Source organism: Exophiala bonariae, assembly GCF_035927105.1.
Source record: "Exophiala bonariae strain CCFEE 5792 chromosome Unknown scaffold_1, whole genome shotgun sequence".
Classification (NCBI taxonomy): domain Eukaryota; kingdom Fungi; phylum Ascomycota; class Eurotiomycetes; order Chaetothyriales; family Herpotrichiellaceae; genus Exophiala; species Exophiala bonariae.
Window position 1 is genome coordinate 1,119,032 of NW_027042476.1, and position 26,168 is coordinate 1,145,199.

The following is a 26,168-nucleotide window of genomic DNA, read 5'->3' on the forward strand; positions in this document are numbered from 1 at the left end:
GAAGGTAGTATGGGATTCGCCTATCACATGACCGGCTCCCTCTGCTCTTTGCCATTCATATTCTTCGTCAGATCTACTACTCTCTGGTGGCTTGGGGTCTGATGAGCTTGACTGCTTGAAAAAGCGATATCTTTACAACGACTAACCTATCATCGGATTAAAGCTTTCGGAAATAAAATCTCCACTTATCATGTCAACCCCCCACCGATTATTCGCAGATATTTCCTGCTGTGGTACTTAATTCTTCTTGGGCATGAAACTCCCATTTCTTTCATGAGCATGAGCAGTGATCAGCAAGCGATGCAAGCCATTACACGGCAGGCCATATCATTAGTAAAAGGAACGATTAGTATTGAGTACCATTGTTCAGCAATGGTGGCCCCCAAAACTGCTGACACCGAGCTTCTACATTCTCAATGACCACAGTGCTCTCTGGCGGATAAACTTGTCATCAACATACTAGTCGAGTCTGCGGGGTGGTGGTCCACCTTCAAACACAGATCAAGAGTTCACCCCATGGATTGATAAGAAGTGCGTTAAGCGATAGAGAGGAACATGCTCGATCTCTTCTGGGGCGGCGACCTGAGAGAATGCTTGTGCGAGGCGTGTCATACCAGATCCGGTGGCTTGTGAGTTCATTGGATAGTACATTTCTAGTGTACCACACATGGTGACACCCCACCAGCCTCAGCCTCAAATCCTCAGCCTTGTGACCCAAACAGCGGATGCTTGAGTCCGAGTATCACAAAACCACGATGAAGACATGGATTGAAATTCCCAAACAAAAGACCTTTGAAACATCGAATGTCCGACCTGAAGCCATTATTCCCCTGGGAAACCACGGGTACCGGCGGAGTTTGGGGACAATAATGCAATTGCTGCTCGGTGAAAGTGTCCGCATCGGCGAAGCACCAGCCTGAGGCTTGGTGGCGTCTCGTACTGCTGAAATCCGCCCCCTCTTGGCTACTTAGTATCTTATTTCCTCGAGAGGGTGTGCCTCACTTGTATGCCTGGTGAGCTTCGCCCCTACCGGTGCCGGAGCCCTTGCACAGGATGCTAAGTACTTAGTATATTTGCGCTGATCCCGTCGAGCTGGTCCAACAGGGACTTTCTCATTGTTCAGTTGAATCAGTTCACATAACATTTACCAGAGAGAGAAAAAGCCATGCACTTCACAACTCATTTTCTCAAAGTCGGCTGCCTCCTGGCCTCGATTCTTACCCAGCACGCCGCAGCCTTGCAGCTCGCCCTAGACGGACCTGAGATCCTCCGCAACGACCGCCTGTCTGCGCGACATGCGCTCCTGAGTCTTCGCCAGAATGTGGTCTACTGTGCAGGTGAGTCAACTTGAGACATTTTCCCCCCTGTCCGATGCTTCTCTCCAACGAGAGAACAACAAGTACTACACGAGTGTAACTAACACCTGGTTCTTCCCTCCCTCCCAGCGACCTACTACTCAACCTACTGCGTCAACTCAGTCTGCTGCGGCACAGTAAACTGCATGCCAGCAGATGCATCCTGCTGCTCGAACGGGCAGTACTGCCTGGCAGGGACAGCCTGTATGTGGTCTTCGTCTGGCCTGATGACCTGCCAGTGCGTGGGGAGCAGCTGCACGGGCGTCGACGACGGCACACCGCAGTCTGACCCGGCGGAGTCGTCCCCTTCACCATCCCTGTCGCCTTTACCCTCACCGACTCCTTCACCGACCCCTTCACCCAACCCTGGGGGCGGGTCTGGCTTGAGCTCAGCTGCTCTGCCGGGTATAGGCAGTGTGGCTGCCATCGTGTCTGCTGTGATCGCTGTTTGGGGATGTGTTTGCTATAAGAGGCGGCGGTCCTAGTTGGCTGATTAGTGAAGGTCGGGTGGCTCAGGCAGGGCTTTAGGTGACTTGCTGGGTTATTGATCGTCCAGGGGTATGGCGTTGGAATCTTACACACTTGTTGTTGTTGACTAGGCAGTGAACGGTGTTTTTGTTCTGGTGCGTGGCGTCTCGGTGAAGATGCCGTCGGCACTGGAAAAGTAAGGGTTATGACAAGCGAAGTTTCTGCGACTATATGGTCTGGCGACGTTGGGTTTGTTGTGACCTTAGTACTTAGTACTACCATATATATACAGTATTCATAGTGCCTAACTCTCGCCTCAACTGAGAAGTTCAAACTCTCAGCCTCAGTCGACCTAGTATAAATTACCTACCTGAACCTGTCTTGAATCAATCTCAAAAGGTCAAAAGCGGCTCGCCCGCCCATGGGAGGCATTGTATTGTACTAGTAAGTCTCTCGTTCCCATCGTCGTGCCTCACAAACGACGTTGCAGGGCCTGTCTCTCCGAAGGTTGTCTGCAGGAAGACGGTGAGTGCTAGGCTTTTAGGACAGAGACCACCCTTGATGGCCCGGGCCTTGTGGTCTCTGTTGAAGAGAGGTTTGGGTTTGTCGTCCCTGGGAAAATGGCTTAGGTAAGATTCATTCTGATGGATGACTAACAATCTGGCAGTGTCACGTGGATAAGTCGCTTATCTAATGACTTGCTTAGCTACAAATGTACCACGATGGGAGACACAAATGCACCGAAGTTGTCAAGGTTGAATTTGCAGACCAGGTCGACTCGTGATATTTGTTTCGATATAGTCTGGAAGGTCAGAAGCTACTACCAGTGTGCTACATGTTTTTTAAATGGTAGTAGCGACAAAATGGTAATATCAATAGTGCTTGTCGTCAAAATTTCCTGCTTCACCGCAATTGCCATACAATGCAGCAGTTAAGGAAAAGCGACCAGATACTTAATTTTAGGCCTTCTCATCATCCAAGACCGATATCCCCGGTAAGTAGCTCTCAGGGTTTACCAACCATTCTTGAGCTCCCTACTCATAAATCAATGAAACTGATCCTCAGTCACACCCTTACCCATGGCACTCGTGGAGCTCACGCCACCAGTGACCATCTTGAGCAGGTTGTCCACGTAGTTGGCACCGCTCCACTTCTGATGCGTGACGACATCGACTTTCCCTTCCATCTCGGGCTCCTGGATCAACTCGCCGTAGGCACGCATGCCGCGCTGCGCAAACGCCTTGGCGAACTGGTCTGAGATCAATGCCGTCGAGTGCAGACCTGCCAGCGTGATGAATTGCCAGCAGTAGCCGAGCTCCGCGAGGCGTTGGATGTAGGTTTCTTGGTCTTTGGCCGCCATCGCGGACTTCCAGTTGAACGAGGGGGAGAGGTTGTATGCGAGTCTGTTGAGGAGAGATCAGGTTAGAAAAGAGCGTTATAGGTGGAGGGAGAAAGGGTGGAATGGGGGCTCACTTTTGCTCGGGCCACACAGAGTGGACACCGTCTGCGAATTCCTTGGCTTGCTCATAGTCGGGAAGCTTGCTCTCCATCCAGATCAGATCTGAGTATGGGGCGTAGGCAATGGCACGGTTGATGGCACTCGGGCAGCCGCCCTGGTAGCGGTAGTAGCCCTCACGGGTCCGTGGGGCATCCCAGTCCCAGTGGATGTCAACACCGGTGAGGCCCTTTGCGATGGCGCGGGCTTCACTGTTGGGCTTGCCAGCAGCGGCCTGCTTGTATTTGGCGATCAGTGCGCTCTTGTCGACGTGCACACCAGCATTGATGGCGTCGATGACGGCGTCGTCGAAGAGTTTCAGGCCCGCCTCCGCAGTCCATCGATCCTCGATGGACTGGAGCTCGTCGCCAGCTCTTCCGGATCGTTCGGCTGCCGTCATCAGATCATTGAGAGGTTGTAGGTTGGCGTTGGTTGAGCCCAGGATGAAACCGTGGTCTCGGTGGTCGATGTTGGAGCTGATGAGTGTGGCGGCCTCGGAATCCGTCCGTGCAATGGCAAGGAGATCGACACCCATAATGTCGGCCTGAGCACGGATGGCAACAAGACGGTTGATGTGTTCGGAGATGGGGACAAGCACTTTGCCGGCCATGTGGCCGCACTTTTTCGTGCCGGGAGCTTGATCTTCAATATGGATGCCGGCGGCACCTTTCTCGACGAAGAGCTTGGTGAGTTTCATGACGGCGGTCAAACCACCGTGACCGGTGTCTGCATCAGCCACGATCGGTCGGAGGTAGTCCACGTTGGCCACGGATCCTCTCTTCTCTTTGGGTGTCGTCAGACGCTCTTCTCTTTGTTTGCGATCGTGGAACAGTTGGGCCATGAACAAGTGTTGGACCTTGTTGGGGACAGTGTTCATGGGGTAATCGGCCAAATCTGGGGATGGCTCATCGGTCGACGATGCAGTAGATGAGGATTGCCATCCGGAGACGTAGACAGTGTCGAGGTATTTATTCATTTGAGTGAGCATAGTGGGTTCGAGACAACCATATGTGGCAGAGGCGGTTTTGGTCTGCGAGACGGGTCAGATCCGATGGCATACTGCAACGGTAAAACAAACCCCGGAGAACTTACAGCAAAGCGATTTTCAACAAGTCCCCATAGCTTCTTCGCCTGCGAGTTGCTAGGATATTGGATCTTGATGGTGCCTCGTTTCTGCACGATTTGCTCAGCCGTGAACGGTCGCTTGGTGTAACGCCATCTGGAGTCGGTCCACCATTGCTTGACGGCTTCGACGTCCTGGAGGTATTGTCTTTCTTCCTCGTCAATGGAACCCATTTTGAAAGTGTCGACGAGCTTGTTCAAGACTGATGTCATTAAATTTCGGGGAGGGGTATTGGTAACAGATATATACAGAACACACGCACGCGACTCACAGAGAGTAGCAAGTCAACGTAGCAGATGTCTCAGTCAGGAGAGGAGAGACTAGTATCACGATACAATACTGGTATACAGTTCAGGGAGCAGAACAGTCAGAGAAAAAGACCATCCACCGGAGCATGCGCGAGACTTAAGTAAAAAACGAGCACGAGCCGATTATGAGATGGGCCGAGCCTGAATGACTGTAGTCTGCCAGTTCCACGATGGGTTCAGCGCCGAGGGGCGGCAACAGACATGTCGATGACTCGAGACCAAGCTTTGGCTCCAGAGCCGGTCCAAGGGCAGGATTGGTCCAGAGGCAACATGGGAGGAACAGCGGAGAGTGGCAATTGGTGGAAAGGTAGGGGCTGGGGAAGAATCCGGACTGGAGGAGAGTTCCAAAGAAGGCGTACGAGGCACTGGGCGTATTGTCAGCTCCTACAGAAATGCTCTTCGGTTTAGGATCGGCCTTGTGGGGAAGGGAGGTCAGAGGTCAAAGGTCAGAGGTCCAAGCATGTCCAATTTGTGAGTGAATGCATGTGCGCCATGACGTTGGGTTTTTCCTCCGCTCATCCGCTCAGTCTCTTGGGTTTTGTATCATGTTTCCGGAGAAGAGAGCCTAACTCTTGGGACTTTGAAGATTCGAGCTTTCTGTCATGGTAATAAAGACACACTCTGTTCTTCTGGGGAGCCTTCAACTGTTTTTTTCTTGAGATCTAACATTCCGTGGGTCTGCAAAGTCTCCATGCAATTTTCACTAATTTACATCTGGTGCTGTCCCTTGGTCGGATCCGAACCTCGGCACAAGTCACGTGAACAGGGAACCTTCTAATCTAGGTTTCCCATGGCTTTCATTCGATGGCCATTACCGGCACTTGGTGCTCAATACCCCATTCCAGGAAATACCTAGGCACGTAGTATCCCATGGGTTGCGAAAATGAATCGGAACCAACAAAACCACGATAATAATGAGTCAAGCATGGTCAGCATCGTGGTGGAATCGATATTACAGATTCATGTTCGCCATAGCACCGCTTCTATCTACAATGTTCGACCGACCTGAGAACGCCCTGACTGCTTGACAATGAATACTCCCACGTTCAAGCACTAGAAACAGACTCCGTCAGCAATCGCTGTAAAGGTCTTTGATATCAATGGAGGACATTCCACGTTCCGCAACTTTCCGAACCCAGCATCCGCAAGGGGGAGATCATTTTTCCGCATCAGAACTAGAGACCGCTGCAGCCTCGTCGGCAGATCCCGGGATCGCTTCATCTAGACCCTCATCAATTGTTTCGTCTGCTCCAAGTTTGATCTCTGTAGCCCGCGCAAAGACTTCATAAGGCGTGATTGTTCCGAGCGCTCGTTTCATATGCATGGGAAGGAAAGACAATCCATACACATAGCTGGCATTGACCCAGCCAAACCTGATACGATTGTCAGCAAGCCATGTAATCTTCGTTCGAGTCAAAACTTACCCTTCACGAGGGACTCCTTTGAAGTCAGACCCTTGATTTCCATACTCAGCTTCGACCTTGTGTGGATCGAGCTCACGAGTTACATTGTACTTCTCCACAACAACACCATTGAAGTCAACGAATGCCTTGGTCACCATATACAGCCACTTGTAGGCAAGGCGTTGCGCCTCCTCAATGTAGCCATATTTGATAAAGCCACCCCATGCAAGCATCTGCTGTGGGGCCCAGCCAAATGGATAATCCCATTGGCGGTTGGGTCTGTCAATACCAATTTGGCCACGAGATTCTTCAGTGCCCGACACAAGTCCTCCAAAGCAATCAAACTTGGGCAACGCATTATGGACGAGGGCGGCTGCTTGTTTTGGTGAGGCACAGCCTGCCCACATGGCCCAGAACGTAGTGGCCGTTTCGTACGAAGTGCGCTTTTTGTTGACCGTGTCATAGTCGAAGTACATACCCTTGGCCTCGTTCCACATGTACTTGTCGATGCGGGCCTTTCGCAATTTGGCCCGTCGATCCCATGTCGCCGAAGTCTCGTAACCTTCTTTACGATTGGCATCCGTCTGGAACTCGGGTGGGATAACCAATCGGTCTTTGAAATATTGCCGAATGCACCATGCAATGTCGATTTCATATTTGTACAGCAATGAGTTGAGATCAATGGTTGCAAGATTGGCCGCACAACCCTCCAGGCGATACGAGGTGTCGTGTCCCGATTCACGAACTGCACGATCGTGAAGAAAATACTCATCCAGTTCTGGTTCATTAATCTTGTCACTGTTGTAGGCTTGCACAAATTCTTCGAAAGTCATGCCATGCTTTTCAGCATAAGGTGTCAGGATATGAAGAAAATGCGAGGATTCTGTCTCTGGCGGGACACCCAAGCCGTCAGGGCGGTAACGAGAAAGATTTGTGATGGGATCCAGGCGTGGAGCTGACATCCAGACATTATAGTACTCCTTGATTGCTGCCCGAATGGCCAATCGAAGGAAATCTAAAGCTCCAACTTCGTGCTTGATCTTCTCGTACACTTTGAGAGCCATGTCCGTCAAGAAGGGTGGCTGGGATCGTGAGAGGTAGTAAGAACGATTGGCGTTGAGAATCTTGCCATAATGCTCAATGCAAAAGGCGAAGTTGAAGACCATGGATTTGGCCATTTCAACCTTGCCATTCTCGATCAAACCGATGGACTCCATGTAACTGTCCCAGCCATACAATTCATTGAAGCGACCTCCAGGAACGATAAAGGGTTCTCCTTTGAGAGTCTCCTTTCCATCAATGATTGTTTTTCTCATGGCCAAGGCCAGAATTCCCGGAGCATTGTTGAGGGAGCGAACGTATTCTGCGGTGATGGGACCTTCTGGTAACCAGCAGACATCCAGTCGCATCTCTGGTTGATCCCGGACGATTTGAGTGTAGTACTCAAACTGTTCTGGGCAGGCACGGGGAATGTAGATACGTGGCCTCGGATCGTCTGTCCAGTCCTTTGGATCTCTCCCAGCCTTCTCGATTGTGTTACGGTCAAGTGCTCTGGTCAGGTTGTTCCAGAATTCATCTCTGATTCGACGCGACAGTCGATCGACAGGATTCTCGCTAAGGCGAGAACGATGTATCTTGACCACCTTCTTGTTCAGGTCTTGTGCCAGTGTCAACTCTTGCAGGAGGTTACTGATCATGTAATTTCCCCGGACTTCGGTCGTGCGATACCCTGCCGAGGCAAAGGTCCCCAGGGCAATGTGCTACGCTTAGGGTTAGTCTTCTGTATCTCCGGTCGAGGCCTTTAGATTCGCCTACCTTAGGGCCATTATCTTCGATGGTGATCTGCTGATTTCCGTCAATGTCCTCTCTTGTGATCAGGTCTTTCAGGGTGCGTTCAACATCCACCAAGAGTTCTTGATGGTGTTGGTAGTATTCATCTGTGTATCGGACGTCAGCAACGGGATCCGAGGTGTGCTGAACGAAGATGGAAAAGTACCGTGGCTGGTCCGACGAGTGGGATAAGCACCATTAGTGGCCTCGAAGAGAGTTGCCCGGGCAGGCTTGATGTACTATTGGGTAAGTCAGTGATGAGAACTGACAACCACACTGGTGGTACTGGTGCGAAAGGTCAACCATACCGACGAGACAGTTCTGTTGCGGGCACCCAGCAATTGGCGTCTTACGGCATCTTCATCGTAGTAGACAGAGGGTGACGAATAGGGATCTCGGCGCTCTAAGGAGGAGTTCCGTCTGTGGTGCTGTGCATCTGGCAAGCTCATGACCAGGATAAGTTGGGAGAATCTATCTATGAAGAAAGATAGAATTCAGGAGCGGTTCAGATGGAGGGCAAGCCCAAATATTCGACACACCAGAGATTGAATAGAGACTGATGTGGGCACGACGCAGACGACAGGGTCTATGATGTCGTTTCAGACCCGCAGGAACTTTGTTTTAGAGTGTGAGTGGGGGTTAGTCAACTGGAAGACCGGATTCAATATGCAGGCGAGTTGGAACACACGACAGGCAATCTGGGAGAATAAGACATTCAGGTCTCTGATGCTCGAGGTTAAGTAGATTGAGGGAGTAACGTCACTTGCCAACGAGGATCAGCGCTGTTTGGATGTCCAGGATTTGCGGTGAATGAATCTGGTTGTTGCAGCGGGCAGGTGCAGCCCAGGTGAGGGTGAGGAAATAAGGATTCTGGGGAAGGAGCAGCGCGTCCAAGTGGCAGGACCGGGTCAGGCGGACAAAGGAACCTCTGCAAAGATGGGATGAATTGACTCTTGGTGGACCGCTACGATCAATGCGCTTGGGTAAACTTCAACAATGATAAGAGCGACCAATCTGCCGAGCTGACTGTTGGTATCTTGAGAGATTGAAATTTTCACTCCTGAGCCTTTGGTCTTGACGTGGGATGGCCAGCGGTCATCGACTGTCACCCGACTCAATGCAACAGGCCAGATCTGCGAATTTGGAGATCGCACCGCAGGGAGCAAGGAGAGTAATCTCTCGGAGCCCGTCCAGGCTTGGTTGCGGGTATAGCAATGGACCAAACTCTTGAGCCAGGCCAAGGGCTTGCTACTGAGGTGGTCATGTCCATTATTGTTTTTATTGTGAGACAGAAGCAGGTTGGACTATGCAAGGCTCTGATGACTATTTTTGATAGCAGCTCTGGCGGTTGACATGAGTGCCTAACTTGAACTCTGGGGAAGCCCCCAATCAAGAGTGGTGTTTACACTGGTACCTCGTACGAGTACGAATAAGCAGCAGCTGGTCGGTAATCCCACACTTGGATTGACCCCGCTGCAAGGGCAAGGGCAAGGGCCTCGGGCCACTCAATTGTTCCCGAGATCTTGCCCACGCTATACCCCTTATCACAACCTACCCGCAGTAACCAATCCATCTCCAAACCGCTAACTTTGGCGATGACAGCCTCGTGGAGTCGTGATTCTCACCTGTAATTACTCCAGTCTGTCATGTGCGTATCAGATTACAGCCTGCACCTAGTACCTGTTAGACACATATTCATTGGCCTCATATCATCACCAACTGCTTGTCATCTCCCAGTTCATCCTCTTCGCCTGGTACAACTCGATTGCACCATCCACACCAACTTCGTAGTTTCCCACGCGACTCTCGTTCAAGGTATTTCCCGCTCGATCGTTCATCCTCAAACTCCCATACCGTCGCCCCGACCTTGACTCTCTTTTTCACCTTCTTCTTGACAACCCCACCTATCCCTTCTATTTCTTGCTGGAAATAACCTGGCTTGTTGGTGGGATAGTCTGCCATCCCTGCAGACGATATCAGACTACCGTGGTCTGAATCACGGCCTGCTTCCTGGCTGGCTCCCTCAGCACAGTCGATTTCGACCCAACAAACAGCCGTTACACTGCTATCGAGGCAGTATTCTCCTCGACCACACTTCTGCCCCTGATTACCCTGGCCTAGACCCGTTCCTAACCCTCCACCAATATGAGTGGAATAGCGAGAGCGCCAAGTCCATACTCGCTTGTAGGTAGTGTCAGCTGATCGAAGATTCTGCCCACAATCTGTGCACAAAAACGTCCCATGTGAGGCGCAAATGCAGGGTCCTCGCAAGACAGTCGACGAGCTGGGCGTGTCATGGTATTCTTGATCCGACAAAGCTTCCTCACACTTGTTACGGCTTGAGCTAGAGGAGGCGGAAAAAGAGCGTTCTGATTTGACAGAACTTGCACTGGAGTGAAGGTGCCCTTCGAGTCCATCTGATGTCATGCGAAGTGGCTGTAGATGTTCTCCAAAGGGAGCATCCAAACATGTTTTGCACAATCTCCGGTACCGATCTTGGAGCCAGGAACTAGGAGGGGCTTTGACAGTGCAATTGCGGCAAACCACAGTTGCACAACTGCGACATCCCGCAACTAAATCTCTCGCACAGGCACTGCTCTTACTCGGCAAACCTGGAGGAGAGTTATAGGGTGTGGGATATTCCCCTGCTCTTTCAGTCTGGTAGGGATTATATCCCCAATGTTGGGATGAAGCAATGGCGGACACAGACATTTCTATGAATGCCGCTCCATCATATGCATCACCGGGTGCTATCCGAGTCTCTTTGCTCAGTGTGGGATCTTGGCTACACCGCAGTGATCGAGCCTTGAGTTGCTGTGCATATTGTCGCAGACTTCGATGAACGATTCGACACGATGCTGCCAGCGCATGTAGATCGTTGAGATCGAGGTGTGCGGCGATGGATAAGGCGATCCTAGGCACGAGGGTTAGTGGGTAGACTTGGGTCAGACGACCATCGTCAGTAGTGCCTACGGATAGCAGGTAAGAGCTGCAGCCAATATGTTGATATCGTCCTGTTCTTGTTCAGAGTCAGGATCAATCATTACAGTGGTCCTGTCACAAGTCGGCACTGTGGCAGACTTGTCGAGAACCGGTTTTAGCCGGCCTGTGATGGCCATGGTAGAGCGAAGGTCTTGATTCCATTGACTGGCAGACTGCTGGTCGTCGCCATCCTCGAGATCATAAAACACAGCCATGATGGCGTTGCCATTTGAATGAAAGAACGATCACAGACACAAGTAGGCGGTATAAGAACAACAAGTTGAAGAGACAAAAGCGAAGCGAAGGGTGTTGGAATGCATGAATAGAAGGGAAGCAGGTCAATGTTGGTTTCGGACTGGAGAAGGTGAGGTAAAGCGGGCGGGACCTGAAGTTGGTGGTCAATGCCTGTGCATTGTTCGCAAACTGTAGTTCAATCAGGGAGGGGAAGGGCCAAGGCAGGTACTGTAACTTAGGGAGAGCAATGAGGGGCATGAGACCTGTAGTAGGGGGCTTTGTGCCCTCGGTTTGATGTTCCGGGCGGACCATCGTCATCACAATAGGCATCGGCTTGCGGCAGCCACACGTCACAAGAGACGCTCTTCTAGGAGATGTATGTCTTCGATATGGTATTTTCTCTGTATATATAGGTAACCACAAGTAGCAGTGTATATCTATATCATCGAAGTTCAAGTTGCGCAAGGTGTCATCGAAGCGGTTCGTCATATGACATGCATTGAGGTACCAACCTTCCTAGGACCAAGGTAGGAGAGGCACGGCGTTCAAGGCCTTCAACTTGGAGGCATCGGCTTTCAGCACGAGGCTGCTTATTTAGATCAAGAACGAGAACGACAACGAGTCAATAATAATCCTGGTTTACGAGTACATGGACAATGTGGTCAGATATGGAGTGTCAGTCGTTCCTCTAGGCTCTGGTTCCATCCTCCTTCTCGAACCGGATCAGGTCTGGCCCATGAGATACCATTAACCATATATTTTTTTTACCGAGGAACAAACCCTCGCACCCTGTGCTTTCCACGCTCAAAACCTTCCAATTTGAGATAAGACACCTTCATGCTGCATCGCTTGGTGTAACTTCTCCTCTTTCGCTTAGCCACGTATCTCGTAAGCGCTCGTATCATGTCGTTTATTGCTGATTACCATGAACGACAGCGGGCTTCAAATTTCTCGTCGAGCACCCTGAAGCCCTTGCCCGCAGTGTCGAACCGAGGCACGTCATGGATCCATGTGGCCATTGTTTGATGCACCGCAACCACACCGCGCCTACTCCTCCTGAATTTCTTGATTACAGTCCTCTCCCTCGAGTAACTTCTTTCGTGTCTGACTGTGTCCTTCGTTCCTTCTGTCGCAAGCTAATTGAGACTATATCTAGAACTGCGTATCGCTCTTGCTTTTGCAATTTCCAGACCTAATCCTCAAGTTGCTGCATCACGATCCAGGTTACATTATGGCATCAGTACAGCTTCCAGCATTCAACACCACACCGGTAGATGACATTCCATCAATTGTCGATCGAGCCCGTCAGACCTTTTACTCCCACAAAACTCGCTCACTCGAGTTCCGTCTGCAGCAACTGCGCAAGCTCTACTGGGCCATCACCGATAATCAGAAAGAGTTGATTGAAGCATGCCAACGAGACCTTGGAAAAGGTCTCTTCGATGCCACTGTCTCGGAGATAGATTGGGTGCGGAATGATATCATCTTCATAACCCAGAACTTGAAGAAATGGGCAAAGGACGAGAAACCTGCGGATATAGCTTTCTCAAACCGCTTGGTTAGTCCACGGATACGAAAGGATCCATTGGGCGTGGTTCTGGTCATTGGGTGAGACCCTCTCTGTGTGCAGGCTGAAGCAATCAAGACACTGACCTGCTGCTAGAGCATTCAACTTCCCCATCAATCTCTCCTTTGGACCAATGATTGGTGCGATTGCTGCCGGTAATACGGTCATCTTGAAGCCGTCGGAGTTGTCTTTCAACTGTGCTGCTGTGATGCAGAAGATAGTTCGGGAATCTCTCGATCCCGATGCATATGCCGTGGTACAAGGCGCCATCCCGGAAACTTCGTCCTTGCTGGCACAAAAGTGGGACAAAATTTTCTTCACGGGTTCTGTGCGCACTGCCAAAATCGTGTCTCAAGCAGCGGCGAAGAATTTGACGCCCGTAGCACTCGAGCTGGGTGGTCGAAATCCAGCTTTTGTAACCAAGAAAGCAGATGTGCGATTGGCCGCCAGGCGACTGCTGTGGTCCAAGACCATGAATGCTGGGCAAGTTTGTATATCCCAGAACCATACTCTTGTCGATCGGGAGGTTGTACCTGCATTTATCGCAGAGCTTAAAACCGCCCTCAATGAATTTTATCCAGACGGCGCAAGGAACAGCCCGGACTATGCCAGGATCATCAACGCAGCATCCTTCGAGCGGCTCAAGAAGATGTTGGATAACACCGAAGGGAAGATTGTGGTTGGTGGGACGATGGATGCCAAGGAACGATTTATTGAGCCGACGGTGGTGCAAGTATCGAGCACCACCGACTCATTACTGACCGAGGAATCCTTCGGACCATTGATACCGATTCTTCCAGTGGATGATCTCGACCAAGCAATCAAGATTGCCAATGAGCTGCATGAGACCCCGCTAGGTGTATATGCGTTTGGGTCCAAGGCGGAGACTGACAAGATCCTCGCGGAGACTCGTTCAGGCGGTGCGACAGTCAATGATGGCTTTTTCCATGGTATCGTTCCCAATCTGCCGTTTGGTGGAGTTGGTGACTCTGGCACCGGGGCATATCGTGGGAAGGCATCCTTTGATTGCTTCACCCACCAGAGGTCTATTGTTCGAACACCCAGCTGGATGGAAAGCTTGCTCGCAGTCAGGTACCCGCCCTACGCAGGTACTGGCAAGCTGAAGCAATTTTCCAAGATGGGTCAACTCAAGCCAGACTTTGATAGAAATGGGAAGGAGAAGCTGGGTCTGTTCTGGTACGTGATCACACTGGGTGCAGGAAGTGTGTCTGGAGGAGCAATCCGAGCCGCGCTCATGTCTGGGGTCTACGCCGTGTTGAGAGTTCTACTATTGGGAAAAGTGGTCAAGTTTGAGAAAAAGTAGACCAGTAAAGGGGAGAAGAGTTGGTGTGTATGATTGTGCGGGGATGGTTAGTTCTACTTGTATTTGTTGTGTGAATTTGTATCTTGCATGAGCCTTCCGCAGACCACGGTCTCGGTACGAGTAAGGCGCGGATAAGAGGTGTGTTGAGCATTATTCAGGATAAGCCTTTCAGCATTGCCCGCATTGAATCTTCAAGAACTGCACGATAAGGCACACTAAGGAGCGAGAGCCTAGGCAGTTGCCACCACTGATTCGCAATTGCCATGTATGTGCCTGCCTTGACCTGATGGTGGTCGGACTCCCAGACAGAGTTCCTGGGTAGTGGGTAGGTAGATACTGATTTATCGGGCGGCTTCAAGTAACCACAGGTGCCTGACTTCATCAGAGCCGTCGTTCCTCGACGATAGAAGTCATCGTTGGGTCGTAACTAGAGTGCCATGCTTGGTGGTGGTGGGAGTGGTGGGCAGTGTGGACGTCATGCGGGCAATCTCAGACTCCACTTACGAATCATGCGCCTAGTACCGATTCAAGGTGCTGGCACCGCAATCGCTTCAGTTCCAATGTTTCTCGTCTTGGTCCATCCCGCAGTTTGATACAACCACGACGACATTCTCCTGCCTCCGGTTGGACAACCTCTCCCCATTCACCTGGGATTCATTTCTGTCCCCGTCTATAATCATTTATACTTACTCTTCCACTTCCCCTTCCTCAGCCCGCTGCCAACCCTCCTCTACTGTTATTAGTCGTTCCACGTCCTCCTCTATTTGCTTGCCTCACCTGCTCTCCACTAACTCACCGCGTTCTCTGCCTGGCGCAGGTCCCGACCTTTCCTATCATGACATCGACTTCCAATACTCCCTTTGCGACACCAGCGCCCTCGACCCCCAACTCCAGGCCCGGAACTCCTAATCTATCCACTCCGCCGACCAGTGCTGCTGCAGACAGCCAGCTGCAAGATGACTCGTCCAAGCTCAAAATTATGTTGGGCCTGTTGAGAAAGTACGTCATTTTTCTTCCAATCTGGTGCCCTGGGACCTTCACGCCTGTACCTGGCTCTGTCGACATCTCCGCTGATCAGACATTCCTCACAGATTTATCGGCGTCGCAGATATCGCAAATGTTCGCTTTTCTTTGCCCTCTCAATTGATAGAGCCCATTCCGAACTTAGGTATATTCTCATGATACCACCTTATCCTCGAAGAGTTGGATCATAACGAAGCACAGAATACTGGCACTATCTCGACCGTCCCGAGACCTTTGCAAGGTACATCATACCCTATCCACACACACCCAAGGCACAGAGGCATTGACTTTTGCTCTACAGTATTGGGACATCAGATAGCGACCTGGGGCGCATGCTCGAAGTTCTCAGATTCTGGTTCACAAAAGATCTGGTGAGTCTGGACTCTCCGTCCACGGAAAAGTAGCAGAACAACTAACGAGACTGCAGAAATACGTCAAAGGGAAACCTTGTAAACCATACAACTCCACGCTTGGAGAGTTTTTTAGGGTTCGTGCTCAAAATCCCATCTGCCTCGGGATCTCTCTCAAAGATCATGCCTAACTCGATTTCTGCATGATATAGTGTAACTGGGAAATCAGTGATGCCGCCCCATCAATATCAAAACCATCCAAAGCGCCGGCACAGCCACCAGCGGACCCTCTCGCTCCCACCGACAAGGAGAAGAACCCCATCACAGTCTCCTTCCTGACGGAACAGACCTCTCATCATCCACCCGTCTCGGCATACTTTTACGACTGTCCGGAGCGAGGCGTTTCAGCACGAGGTTATGACCAAATCACGGCCAAGTTTACGGGCACCTCTGTGCGCGTCAATCCTGGCAACTACAATCGTGGTATCTTCATCACCCTCAAAAACCGGGGTGACGAGGAGTATCAACTCACGCATCCCACGGCCGCACTAGGCGGCCTTCTTAGAGGATCTCTGTACATCTCCGTCGCCGACACATGCACGATCACCTGTCCACAAACGAAATTAAAATGCATCTTGACTTACGTCGAGGAGAGCTGGTTCGGAAAGGCCCAGAACCGTGTTCACGGTGTCGTCTTCCGGTATGATCCCACAGACGACAAGTACGCACGGGTAAAAGACGTGCCGGACAAGGACGTGCTCGCGAAACTCGAAGGTTGTTGGCAGGAGCAGATCACATATACGATCCCCAAGAGTGACGCGGTCAAGGCGTCCAAAGACCTCGAACCTACGTCGGACAAACAGCTGTTGATCGACTTGGCACCGTTGATGCCGGTCCCAAAGATCGTACCCCCACCCGACGAGCAGCTCCCCAACGAGTCGCGCACCTTCTGGAAGGACGTCACGTCCGCGATCCTCGAGAAGCGCTTCGGCGATGCCACCCGAATCAAGCAGGATCTGGAACAGGCGCAGCGCGATAAGGCCACGAAGCGGAAAGACCTAAACGTCGATTTCCAGCCACGCTTCTTCAGCTCCGCTACCGAGGCCAGTGGGAAACCGACCCTAAATGAGGAGGGTAGACATGTTCTCGACGGCATGCAGAAAAAGACCTTCCACCTGGATCCGAAACCGGAGGAGGGTATAGACGGTGCAGCGCCTCCGATCGAGTCAGCCTCGGCAACCAAGGCCACGAACTCCTCTTGATCTTTTGCCCTGACATGGCGTTCATCCGTCAGGGCAGCGTATTATGCCCCCTGGTGGGACGGCCACTTTATAGATTCATCGTCGAGAGCTATGTTTCCCTGCAAAGGTGAGAATCGGAGATTTTCTCGCACTGCACATGTATATAACGCACCATACAACCACGATCGTCGATTGGATAGGTGTGGAGGAAGATGGGACTGGACTCGCACTGGAAACCCAATAGCATGTGGGAGTTGGAGTCTGGTAAAGCCACCATTTTCAGTCACTTTCGCGGACGACACTCAAATAGACTTGATATGAGCTTCTGGGTACACACAGACAGAGACACGGAAGAGCATTGCAGAATTTCTTTTCCCACGTGATGAAAGGCTCAAGACTTCAACTATTCAATTCAGTGTTCGGATTTTTTTCTGATAGTTGGTGATCACAAATACAACTGATGACGAAGAAGATATGCAGGCACAAGCATACGATATTCCATTGCGACCACTTACCTCTTTTCCCCCATCTAGGCCTATAACGACACTTACAGATCTAGTGCAGCAGCATGATGAGGCTAGGGCAACGTCGGGACTTGATACCATGGCTTTATCTTTACCTGGGGATCGAGTGCCGAAAGCGGCCTCAATGCTATAACTCCGACCATGTCGGCTATCTTATTCGTCTTGATGCCAGCCAGCATTTCTTTTCGGGACATCGGCCATGCACTGCGAGGAGTCAGTAAGGCTCGCTCGCAGTGGGTGGCGAAGGTTGTGAGTGCGAGTCAGCCCAGCGTAGTGGTCTTCCCTCAATGTCCCTAGAACTTCGATTCTGACCTGTCGTCCACCAGAGGGCATTGTCATCAGTCTTCACAATTACTCGCGAGTTTTGCCATAAGCAGCACGCAAAACCATGGATATCTGGTCGAGAACAGTGTCTCACTCACATCTTGGACCTCGAGAAAGTGTACACGAACACATATCCGCCGGTAGGTGTGAGCTGGATAAAACATGGTATGTCAGTCTTTACGAGGATGAACCAAATTCATTGGCAGAAAGGAGCAAGCCTCTGAAGTGGCTTGTCGTCATATCGCGACGAGTCGAGTTCGAGCCTCAACCTGTCGAGAGCCTGTCGAAAGCGATCATGGAAAGAATTGGGCATGCCCCGGAAATCATGAACCATCCACTTCTCTCCACGAAATTGCAGATCGTCTGGGATAGTCATATCTTGCGCGTGCGTGCGTTCATGGTCACAGAGCGGTTACCATCCGGCATTGGAGGATGGACTGATCATCACTTTCGTTTTGACCTCGTACCTGAACAGCCCCTCGCCGGACTCTGCCATCCCGAGTGGAAGGCAGTAAGTCGTACAGAGACAATTCCTCTGTGTCACCGATTAAGCGAGTTTTTTGGGGTCTCATGACGGCCCTTTCCCCATGGATTGGGTTGTGGATTGTGTACGACATCTTCCCAGACGCCAGTCCGGATATTATTGAATGATGGGGCATTCCTCTCATGGAAACATGGCAGCTAACTGGTTGGGATGGGAGAGCGAAGCCCGAATCTCTGGATCCGGTACACAAGTGGTGACACATGGTGATGGTGATGGTGGACTTGTTCTCTCTGAAAATTCGGTAATGCCGATTGTCATCAATTCCTCGCTTTTCCCTGGACTTTCAAGTAGGTTTTGATGGAAGGGTGCAAATACTGGGTGACGTGACGTTGCTCAAAGAGTTCGGTTCAATGATGGGTCAATCTCAACTTTCGTTGCGCAGTCGTGGTCTCGAAATAGAATTCTTTGGGTGTCTTTTTTAGGGTTGTACATTTAGCGAGACCCAATTCCCGAAATTAGTCTTGATATACCACCATACTCCCTGGAGGAGAAATCCTTGAATTCATGAATGCCATTGATTCGCCAGTGGAAAGATATCGGCATATCAGCAAACCCAGTCACTGGAGGAGTTCATGCTAAGTCTAGTCGTACTTGCAGAGTTCGGTTGGCCACATGATCGTTGCTCAAGATATTCACCTAGGACCAATATGCGCCGTCTTGAGAAACCTTAGCTGAGCACTGAATTGCTCAAATTTGCACACTGCCTATCTGTTCATAGCTTTGAGAAGAGGGGGCACGAAAAAGCTGCCATGCTCATGGAGTTCGGCTGGGTTTCAGGGTTGGAATGGGTAGACCTTGCAAATATGACCGAGTCTTGACAGTCTCGAACGTCCCGATTCGGCTGTTCCTGAATATGCATGCCATCAATGATTTCTTCTTTTCAAACATCTGTCTAAGGAGTCTTTCATGTCCCTTGTACCTAGTTCTCGGTGTGTAGATCAGCACGCTTGTGATGTTTTGTACCGAAGAGCCGAGCAGGGTACTAACTTCCGGTGAATTTGTTCATTTTTGAGCTTCGCGTGCCGAGGGGACGAACTCTGCATGTACTCCGTAATTTGCATCATTATCATAACCCATGCGCTACGAGCTCCTTCAGTCCGTGTTGAATGCAGATCTGAAACATGGACCAAGCTGAATACGGTAGTAGGCAATTGTTGACGGATTGGCCAAATGCATGACCACTAATTCAATTGTCTTGAAGTGGGGCACGGTAGTTGCTTGAGAACTTGTTGGAACTTGGAAGTGTTTTCATGCCGCGGTGCCAGATAAGTGGGTCTCAAGAACGGGGCTATTATTGATAAGAAATTCAAAACACTCATTCAGGGTGTAACGAATAACATAATTCTGAAACATCAACACGGGGAAGGGAGTTGTGTTTGGGAACATTGTCTGGACTTGAGCGATACATGCACGTGATCGAAGCCAGTCATTTTGAGTGGAACCACAGGGATATATGAATCTAAGACGAAAAGCAGAAGGTAGGGTGGATGTGATATGTCTCTGTATGAGCTTACCTTTACTCGAGAGGTCACCAGGGATGGTGAACATGAATGAATCTGGACATGAATGCAGGAGATAGGGGAGAATTGTTCAATATTAAACGGGCATGCAAAGCGAGGGTTGATAGGATGTGTTGGGAACAAGAAGTCCAGAATCATCCACCACAACCAACTGCCGAAAAGACAACCTAGTTGATGGGCGTCTTCTTTCTGGAAACCTGGGAATACCTGGTAGATGTGGAATGGTCGATCCCTCCAGCTGATCTAGACTCACAGATACTCCGTACTATGTGGAATCGGTGAATTCATAGACGCCCAGCGGGCCACAGCAGATCAGCCAGTCTCCATTTGGACAGATGAAGCAGGTGAGAAGGAGGTGACCGACTGCTTCTACCACGAATCACCAGTTGCAAGGAATATTTCTCGTTGCAGGCGCTAGCCTCGAAGAAAGTTAAAGGGAGAATATCCCGCAAGTAACCACAAGATTCAAGCAACCTGGCTCTTGGTCTCATTCTTTCGAGATGACAGGGTCTCAATCTCCTTCGAGGCCGCTGTCCATGGATTTAGCATATTCCTGAGTGCAGCCGCCACCACCCCGGAAACGGACCTGAATCCTCACCGTTGAGGTGTGGCGTTCGTCGTGATTATGGCTGTCAGTGAACTCGGCGGGCGAGAGGCGAGTATCGCATCAGATGGAACGGATGGCCGCCTAAAGGGTATTTTGGGTGAGGCCATGGGATGTCAGCCACACTCCAGCCACCAAAGGATTGAAGGATTCCGTTACTAGGATGAAATTGGACCTCACCAGCCACAGGTTTGGAAGATGGATGTGGCGTGCGACTTGGGACACTCTTTGGGCAGGTGTGAGTGAGTGAGAGACGTAGAAGTCAGCACCTTGAATAGAGTAACTCTCTTCTGGATCCACCGGACATAAGCAAGGGTTGATGCAAAAGAGCGAGCTGCTGATTGTAGAACACCATTAACTTTCGAAGGATTCAACGAGCATGAGTAGCTTGGCAGCTAATCAGATTAGTGCCCAATCCCCTGGTTCCTGCATGTGGCTGCTTCATCTTTGCAGAACACGACCACGATGGAAGAACTTGCGGACTTTAGAGAATTGGATTGGACCTCGTTATCAGAGAAGACCAGAATCAAAAGGACATGAAAGCTCGAGACGCTATACGACAGCAAAAAGGTTATGGGTAATTTCACAAAAGCTTTGGAGGAGTTGTGTGACTTGGCAGGGTGTCTGGTGCTGTGTTGTGTACTTGACCGAGATTCTATTTCGATAACCTTTTGATATTGCTCAGGACCAAGTGATGAGCCAATACAAACGTGTTCTATGACAGTCAAGCGATCTGTATGAACTGAATTCATACGGAGGACTGGTGGTGTGACAAGGCGAGCCACAAGATTGGTGGAGATAGACAGCTGTGTGGATTTTAGAGCTCCAAGGCTGTCGGTGGACGGTGCCGGAAAAACGCAAGAGCCATGCTGTGGAAACCATCAAGTGTGAAAGTACGCGAAAAGCGTCCGCGTTGAGGTAGCCTGTATCAAATGAGATCCTCGAATCGAAGAGGTTTGGGCGTGATGGCCACAGATGGATGGGATGAAAGTTGTCTAGTGCTCAGGTAAGGCAGACTCGCAGTTGTAGTTAGACAGATGAAGTCAAGTTAGATGGCTTCCCAATTCATTTTTAGTTGGCGGGGAGGCTTACGGTTTCACGCTTGGCTGATTTTGGTATAGAGGACTCTCCAAATAGCAGCAGGTCACCCGCCATCAGGCTTAGTGCGCTTTAGCTGTCGGCCTGCGCCGCAATTTCTGGATTGATAACTGGTTACTGGGGACGAGCCAGGCCATTCCCAGGCTAGCTAGCTCCGCTCCACTAAGCCCATTCCCTACTAATCAACCATTTTAGTCCCCGTCTTGCCGTTCCACAACCCACTCGCTCGGAGCTGTCTTGCCCTTGCTGTCCGACCTCTCGCATCTGTCCCTTTCCTCATCTTTACACCAAAAGTTCCCTCGTGGAAACACATCCCGGTCGGTTGATGGCAACAAAGGTGGCCACCCCCGACCAGGTCAGCAGGCGATTGACCCAATTACGCCGCCCATGTCCCTTGATCGTCGAGTCTATATTTTGATCCCCCCAAGGGCCACCCTAACCAGCCCATGCAGGCCTCAATCGAACACAGCCGCTACCGTCTGATTCGTCCACACGTACTATAGCGAGCATGTTCCTAACTTCCTATCGGTATGCTCCTCTGACAACCCGTCTCCCCAATTTCACCCTGGCTCCTGCGTTCATTTCCAGACGGAGTACCGTTCGTTTCTGTCCCCAATCTCGATAGCACATCCCATTCTTCTTTGGGACCAAGAATAGCTTTTCATTGTACCTCCACCACGTGCAGTGCGTCCGGCCTCCCAGTCACTAAGTCCCCGAGCCCGTAGAACGGTGGACACCTGCACTACTGGCAAGACTCAGCCCTGCCAATACCTTTCATCAACTCTCCAGACCTTAGTCTCCCTCGCCTCCTCTGCTTTCCACCATCAAGTCGTCATTTCCCTCATCACACTCCCGTACTCTCCCTCCACCCATGTTCCTTTCTCCATTTGCTCAAACAAGCTTAATCTTTCCTTGAGGCTCAGAAGGGGGCGGAGGCTTCCAAGCATTCACCCGACTCCACCGTGAAACGTTCTTGGTCTGTTCGTATACCTCTTATAACTTCTATACAATACCCTCACCATGGCCCCAAAGAAGCGTTCTCAAACTCCACGACATCAAGGCGTCAACGACACTCAACATCACCATCCCGAGCCAGTCCAGACCCACTACGCTCCTTCAACTCAACCTGACTCTACTCCCCCTTCCACCACCACTAGAGATCGTCGTCGCAAACCAAAGGACAATTCTATCGACCCCCCAATCGTATCTTCCAACCATTCGCCCACCATTCCCACCTCACCTCATTCACCAATCGAAGGCATTGCTTTTGGATCTCACTCTCGTCGAGAGAGCACTTCGACCATGAGGACCTCATCCATTTCGCTAGAGGGCCATCCCAGCTGTACTCCAACAGGCCGTATCAGCAAGGCAAAGAAAGGCAAGCGTGTGCACGCTTGTGAGTTTCCTGGTTGTGGAAAGGTAAGCCCCCTCCAGAAGGCAACCCCCAAATCTAGGCTCGCTATTTGGACCCAAAGGGAGACGCCTAACTAACATGATCGGCAGGTCTTCACTCGAGCTGAACATAGAAGGTGAGCTTTGCCACGGGTCCTTGTTGTAATCACTTCCCTCACGTCAGTTGTCTAATCCAATCGCAGACGACACGAGCTCAATCACAATCCTGAAGCGCTATTCCCTTGCACGCGTCCTGGATGTCGAAAGGCATTTCATCGCATTGATCTACTGCAGCGTCATCAGGAGCGACAGTAAGTCTTTTGGCCCGTTGCATTGCACGGTCCCCGCTAATCTGCCTTGCAGTGATCTTGAGAGCGCCCACGATGCCTCTTCTGGACATTTGGGCCGCATGTCGCAAGTACCAGTCTCTTCTGATCTTTCATCCGTTCTGGCTGCGACTTCTGTCCACAGCCCGTCGGTAGATCGAGGAGCTCCCAGATCATCTTCTGGAGGTCTTTCAATCGGTTCTCTTGTTCATCCACAGACAGATTATCGCTACTTGGGAACCCCAGCGTTCAGCAGCCACCCTCGACAATCAATGGCTCAATTTGTGCCTGGATTCCCTTCTTCTGACGACTCTGGCATGTTTTACACTCCAGAGAGCAGTCAATCTCCTGTTTCCGAGTACTATGGCAGATATCCACATCGTCAGAGTATCTCTTCATCTTCTTCTGTTGCTGCATTTGATCCCAGTGGAACTTCTCCCTTGATCAGTGGAAACATGCCCGGTACTTGGGTGCCCTCTTCTGCTCCTCCCAGCATGCTCCCATCAAATGTGACTGATGATGGTGCTTATCTTCCTGTATGCCTCCCTTGTCATTGGAATGGTATTTGTACTGAAGCTGATCAGTCTCCTGCAGACTCTTCCCTACCAATACCCCTCTCCGACCTGGATGGATACGAATGGTCTGTCATTCGACGAGAGTTATCAAGTGCCTCAGGAATACTACCAGGAAATCCCTCAGCCGGTATATCTGACACTATAAGGTGGGATTGTTTAGATCTTTACTGGCAGTATTTCCATCCGCACTTCCCGGTCGTACATCGCCCTACCTTTCTACCGACGAAACCGAGCCCTCTACTAGCCAGTGCCATGGCAGCCATCGGATCACAATATGACAGCCGTCCAGATGCAAAATTTTACTCTCTGACGCTTTTAGATATTGCTACGAAACTTCTTAGACGACGAGACAGCATCACCAGTCGATCTCGGCTGGCAGATTTACAGACTGTGTTTCTTCTGGAAGTTCTCAGCAAGTATTGCGCAAGAAGAGTAGAAGTGGAAATGTCGGCAAGATTCCGTTCTCTTTTTGCGAGTCTTGATCAGGCGCGTCGATCCCTTGCAACAGATCCTTTGGCAGTTTTCCGAACTCTTCGAAAAGATCGTACTTCAGAAGATATCCATCGAGCGCACAAGTTCTGGCTAGAGCATGAAACTCGAAGACGGATCCTTCAAGCTTCAATGGTCCTGGATTTACAACAAGTTATGCTTTTTGAGCAGCCCCCCACGATTGTTCAACATGGTCGACCATCACGAGCAACTGGGGTTCGCACTCCACTATCACTACCCTGTCCTGAAGGTCTTTGGGAAATCAGTTCAATTGAGACATGGGTGGAAATGGCCTCCAATCCCGACTTTTCTAAACCAAGGTCTACTCGGAATGATAGCTCTGCTCTTGGCATACCACTGGACTACTTTCAGGTGCAGGTCAGTCTAGCAAGCACTCAAGATACCTATTTGGACGACTTCCTCGCACCAAAAGATCAGCTGAGCCATTATGCCTCTCGATTGGAATTCACTTATCATGCTAGGGAGATGGCTAGAAATACGCCCATCCGGCAGTTGCTTGTTGTGAGTGGAGAATCATGGATCATGGGCAAAAAGCTCGAGAACGAATCTGAGTTCCAGAACGCAAAGAAAAACTTGAGAGTCTGGGTCGAGTCCAACATCGAAAGTCGCACAGCTGTCTGGCATGCCCTAAGATTGATTCGAGGCTGCGCAAAATTCATGCCCACTGATTCTACCCATACTGGATTGTTTGTTTCGTTACACGGTACTCAGATGCTACACGAGCCTTGGGTACTTTACGTTGCTGCTCTGGTCTGTTGGGCATATGGAGTCGGTGTCTGGAAATCCCTTGAGTGCGTTGGATCGCTCTCTGGAGCACCCTCGACCATCAGTGAACCTCTTTCCAACCTGTCCCGGACCTCCAGCTTGTCATCGGTCCATCCGGCGCTATTAGATTCACAAGAGGCTGCATACTCGATGCGGGAATTTTTGCACATTACGAATGTCGAAAAGGTGGAGGACCTCTCACAGCTAGACCCACATATATTCGGTCAGGTGCATGGTGTTTTGGAGATGATCCGGCTCAATAAAATTGGCAACTTTCTCGGAGGCCTCATGAACGACGCGGAACGAGTACTGTATCGACTCGTGGAGGGACGCAGTCGACTTTCACATTTCTAGGTGGAGTTTTTTCCTTGATTGAGGAGGTACCACGTCACGACATTGATGCGACATTATGATATTACGAACGTTCTTAGTTGTTGATACCACGCCATTTGGGGCATGTGACTATAGGGTTGAGATGAGTTCTGGCGTTTCAGGATCACTTTTAGCTTGTTTGTTTGAAATTTGCGCAAAACCACAGTCGCTACAGTGGGCACCGGGAACCCAAAGGGAAAAAGGCATTGGATTGGCATTAGCAGTTATGAGTAGCTAGCTCAGCCTTCAGCGGAGAGACACCGCAAGAACATTACGTTTTTTGGATCCAAAAGTATCCACTACTTCGATCAATCTTTTTACGAACTTGTACTCGAAGTTGGTGATACTCGTGGTCCATACTAGACTCGTAGTTTGCGTGAGATTACTCCGTGAGTTGAGGTCGGGTAGAGAACCATTTGAGAAATGGACCTCGCGTCGTCCTTCCGACCGGAAACCAAGGCCGACGCCTCTGCCGGCGAAGCGGGACTTGATGGGGTGGGTATCCTGGTGGAGAAGGAGCGAATGAAGAGGCTGGGACCAACGCTAGCTGCCGTTGCTAATTTTGGAAGAAAAACAACACTGCCAGTGATGGGAATTGGACTAAGCCTCGTGCGCAGCCACAATCTCTCCAGAAGTCACAAGCGTCCTTCGAGAAGTTTGGATTGCGGATTGTGAGAGTTTCTCTACGGATAGTCCAAGGCTCCAACGCTCCTCTGCTGCATGCCCTTGATCCAACTCACGAATAGCACTACAAACATGGAGGCGATCGGGCTTGCGTCATCTTCCATGCAAGGCCTCCTCGACAATACACAAATACTTAATAATAATAATAATGTTTCTATTAGCAGCAGACGGCCTCCCACATGCTACAGCGACGTGGTACAAGTTATTGCCTGACTACGACTCTACGA

The 26,168-nt window shown here is 50.6% G+C and overlaps 7 protein-coding genes across 7 annotated transcripts; 3 read left to right on the forward strand and 4 right to left on the reverse strand.

The window, feature by feature from the left end:
* Positions 1–1,461: 1,461 nt before the first annotated feature.
* Positions 1,462–1,782, reverse strand: LTR84_000395 (uncharacterized protein; the record flags this gene model as incomplete). Its single annotated transcript, XM_064844026.1, has 1 exon — positions 1,462–1,782. The coding sequence occupies one exon, from the start codon at positions 1,780–1,782 to the stop codon at positions 1,462–1,464; it is 321 nt and encodes a 106-aa protein (XP_064711886.1).
* A 1,086-nt stretch (positions 1,783–2,868) lies between these two features.
* ICL1 (isocitrate lyase 1) lies at positions 2,869–4,653 on the reverse strand (the record flags this gene model as incomplete). The annotated part of the gene is made up of 3 exons (XM_064844027.1): positions 2,869–3,226; positions 3,297–4,348; positions 4,411–4,653. 3 exons carry the CDS (start codon positions 4,651–4,653, stop codon positions 2,869–2,871), a joined length of 1,653 nt encoding a protein of 550 aa, XP_064711887.1.
* Positions 4,654–5,905: 1,252 nt separating this feature from the next.
* On the reverse strand, positions 5,906–8,431 carry LTR84_000397 (uncharacterized protein; the record flags this gene model as incomplete). Its single annotated transcript, XM_064844028.1, has 5 exons — positions 5,906–6,122; positions 6,174–7,912; positions 7,968–8,089; positions 8,149–8,221; positions 8,291–8,431. 5 exons carry the CDS (start codon positions 8,429–8,431, stop codon positions 5,906–5,908), a joined length of 2,292 nt encoding a protein of 763 aa, XP_064711888.1.
* A 1,255-nt stretch (positions 8,432–9,686) lies between these two features.
* LTR84_000398 (uncharacterized protein) lies at positions 9,687–11,179 on the reverse strand (the record flags this gene model as incomplete). The annotated part of the gene is made up of 3 exons (XM_064844029.1): positions 9,687–10,896; positions 10,956–10,996; positions 11,054–11,179. The coding sequence occupies 3 exons, from the start codon at positions 11,177–11,179 to the stop codon at positions 9,687–9,689; spliced, it is 1,377 nt and encodes a 458-aa protein (XP_064711889.1).
* A 1,250-nt stretch (positions 11,180–12,429) lies between these two features.
* Positions 12,430–14,089, forward strand: LTR84_000399 (uncharacterized protein; the record flags this gene model as incomplete). Its single annotated transcript, XM_064844030.1, has 2 exons — positions 12,430–12,806; positions 12,862–14,089. 2 exons carry the CDS (start codon positions 12,430–12,432, stop codon positions 14,087–14,089), a joined length of 1,605 nt encoding a protein of 534 aa, XP_064711890.1.
* An 835-nt stretch (positions 14,090–14,924) lies between these two features.
* Positions 14,925–16,724, forward strand: LTR84_000400 (uncharacterized protein; the record flags this gene model as incomplete). The annotated part of the gene is made up of 6 exons (XM_064844031.1): positions 14,925–15,088; positions 15,181–15,257; positions 15,314–15,353; positions 15,414–15,483; positions 15,540–15,599; positions 15,675–16,724. 6 exons carry the CDS (start codon positions 14,925–14,927, stop codon positions 16,722–16,724), a joined length of 1,461 nt encoding a protein of 486 aa, XP_064711891.1.
* Positions 16,725–22,337: 5,613 nt separating this feature from the next.
* Positions 22,338–25,239, forward strand: LTR84_000401 (uncharacterized protein; the record flags this gene model as incomplete). The annotated part of the gene is made up of 5 exons (XM_064844032.1): positions 22,338–22,736; positions 22,821–22,846; positions 22,913–23,020; positions 23,073–23,571; positions 23,620–25,239. The coding sequence occupies 5 exons, from the start codon at positions 22,338–22,340 to the stop codon at positions 25,237–25,239; spliced, it is 2,652 nt and encodes an 883-aa protein (XP_064711892.1).
* Positions 25,240–26,168: the final 929 nt, after the last annotated feature.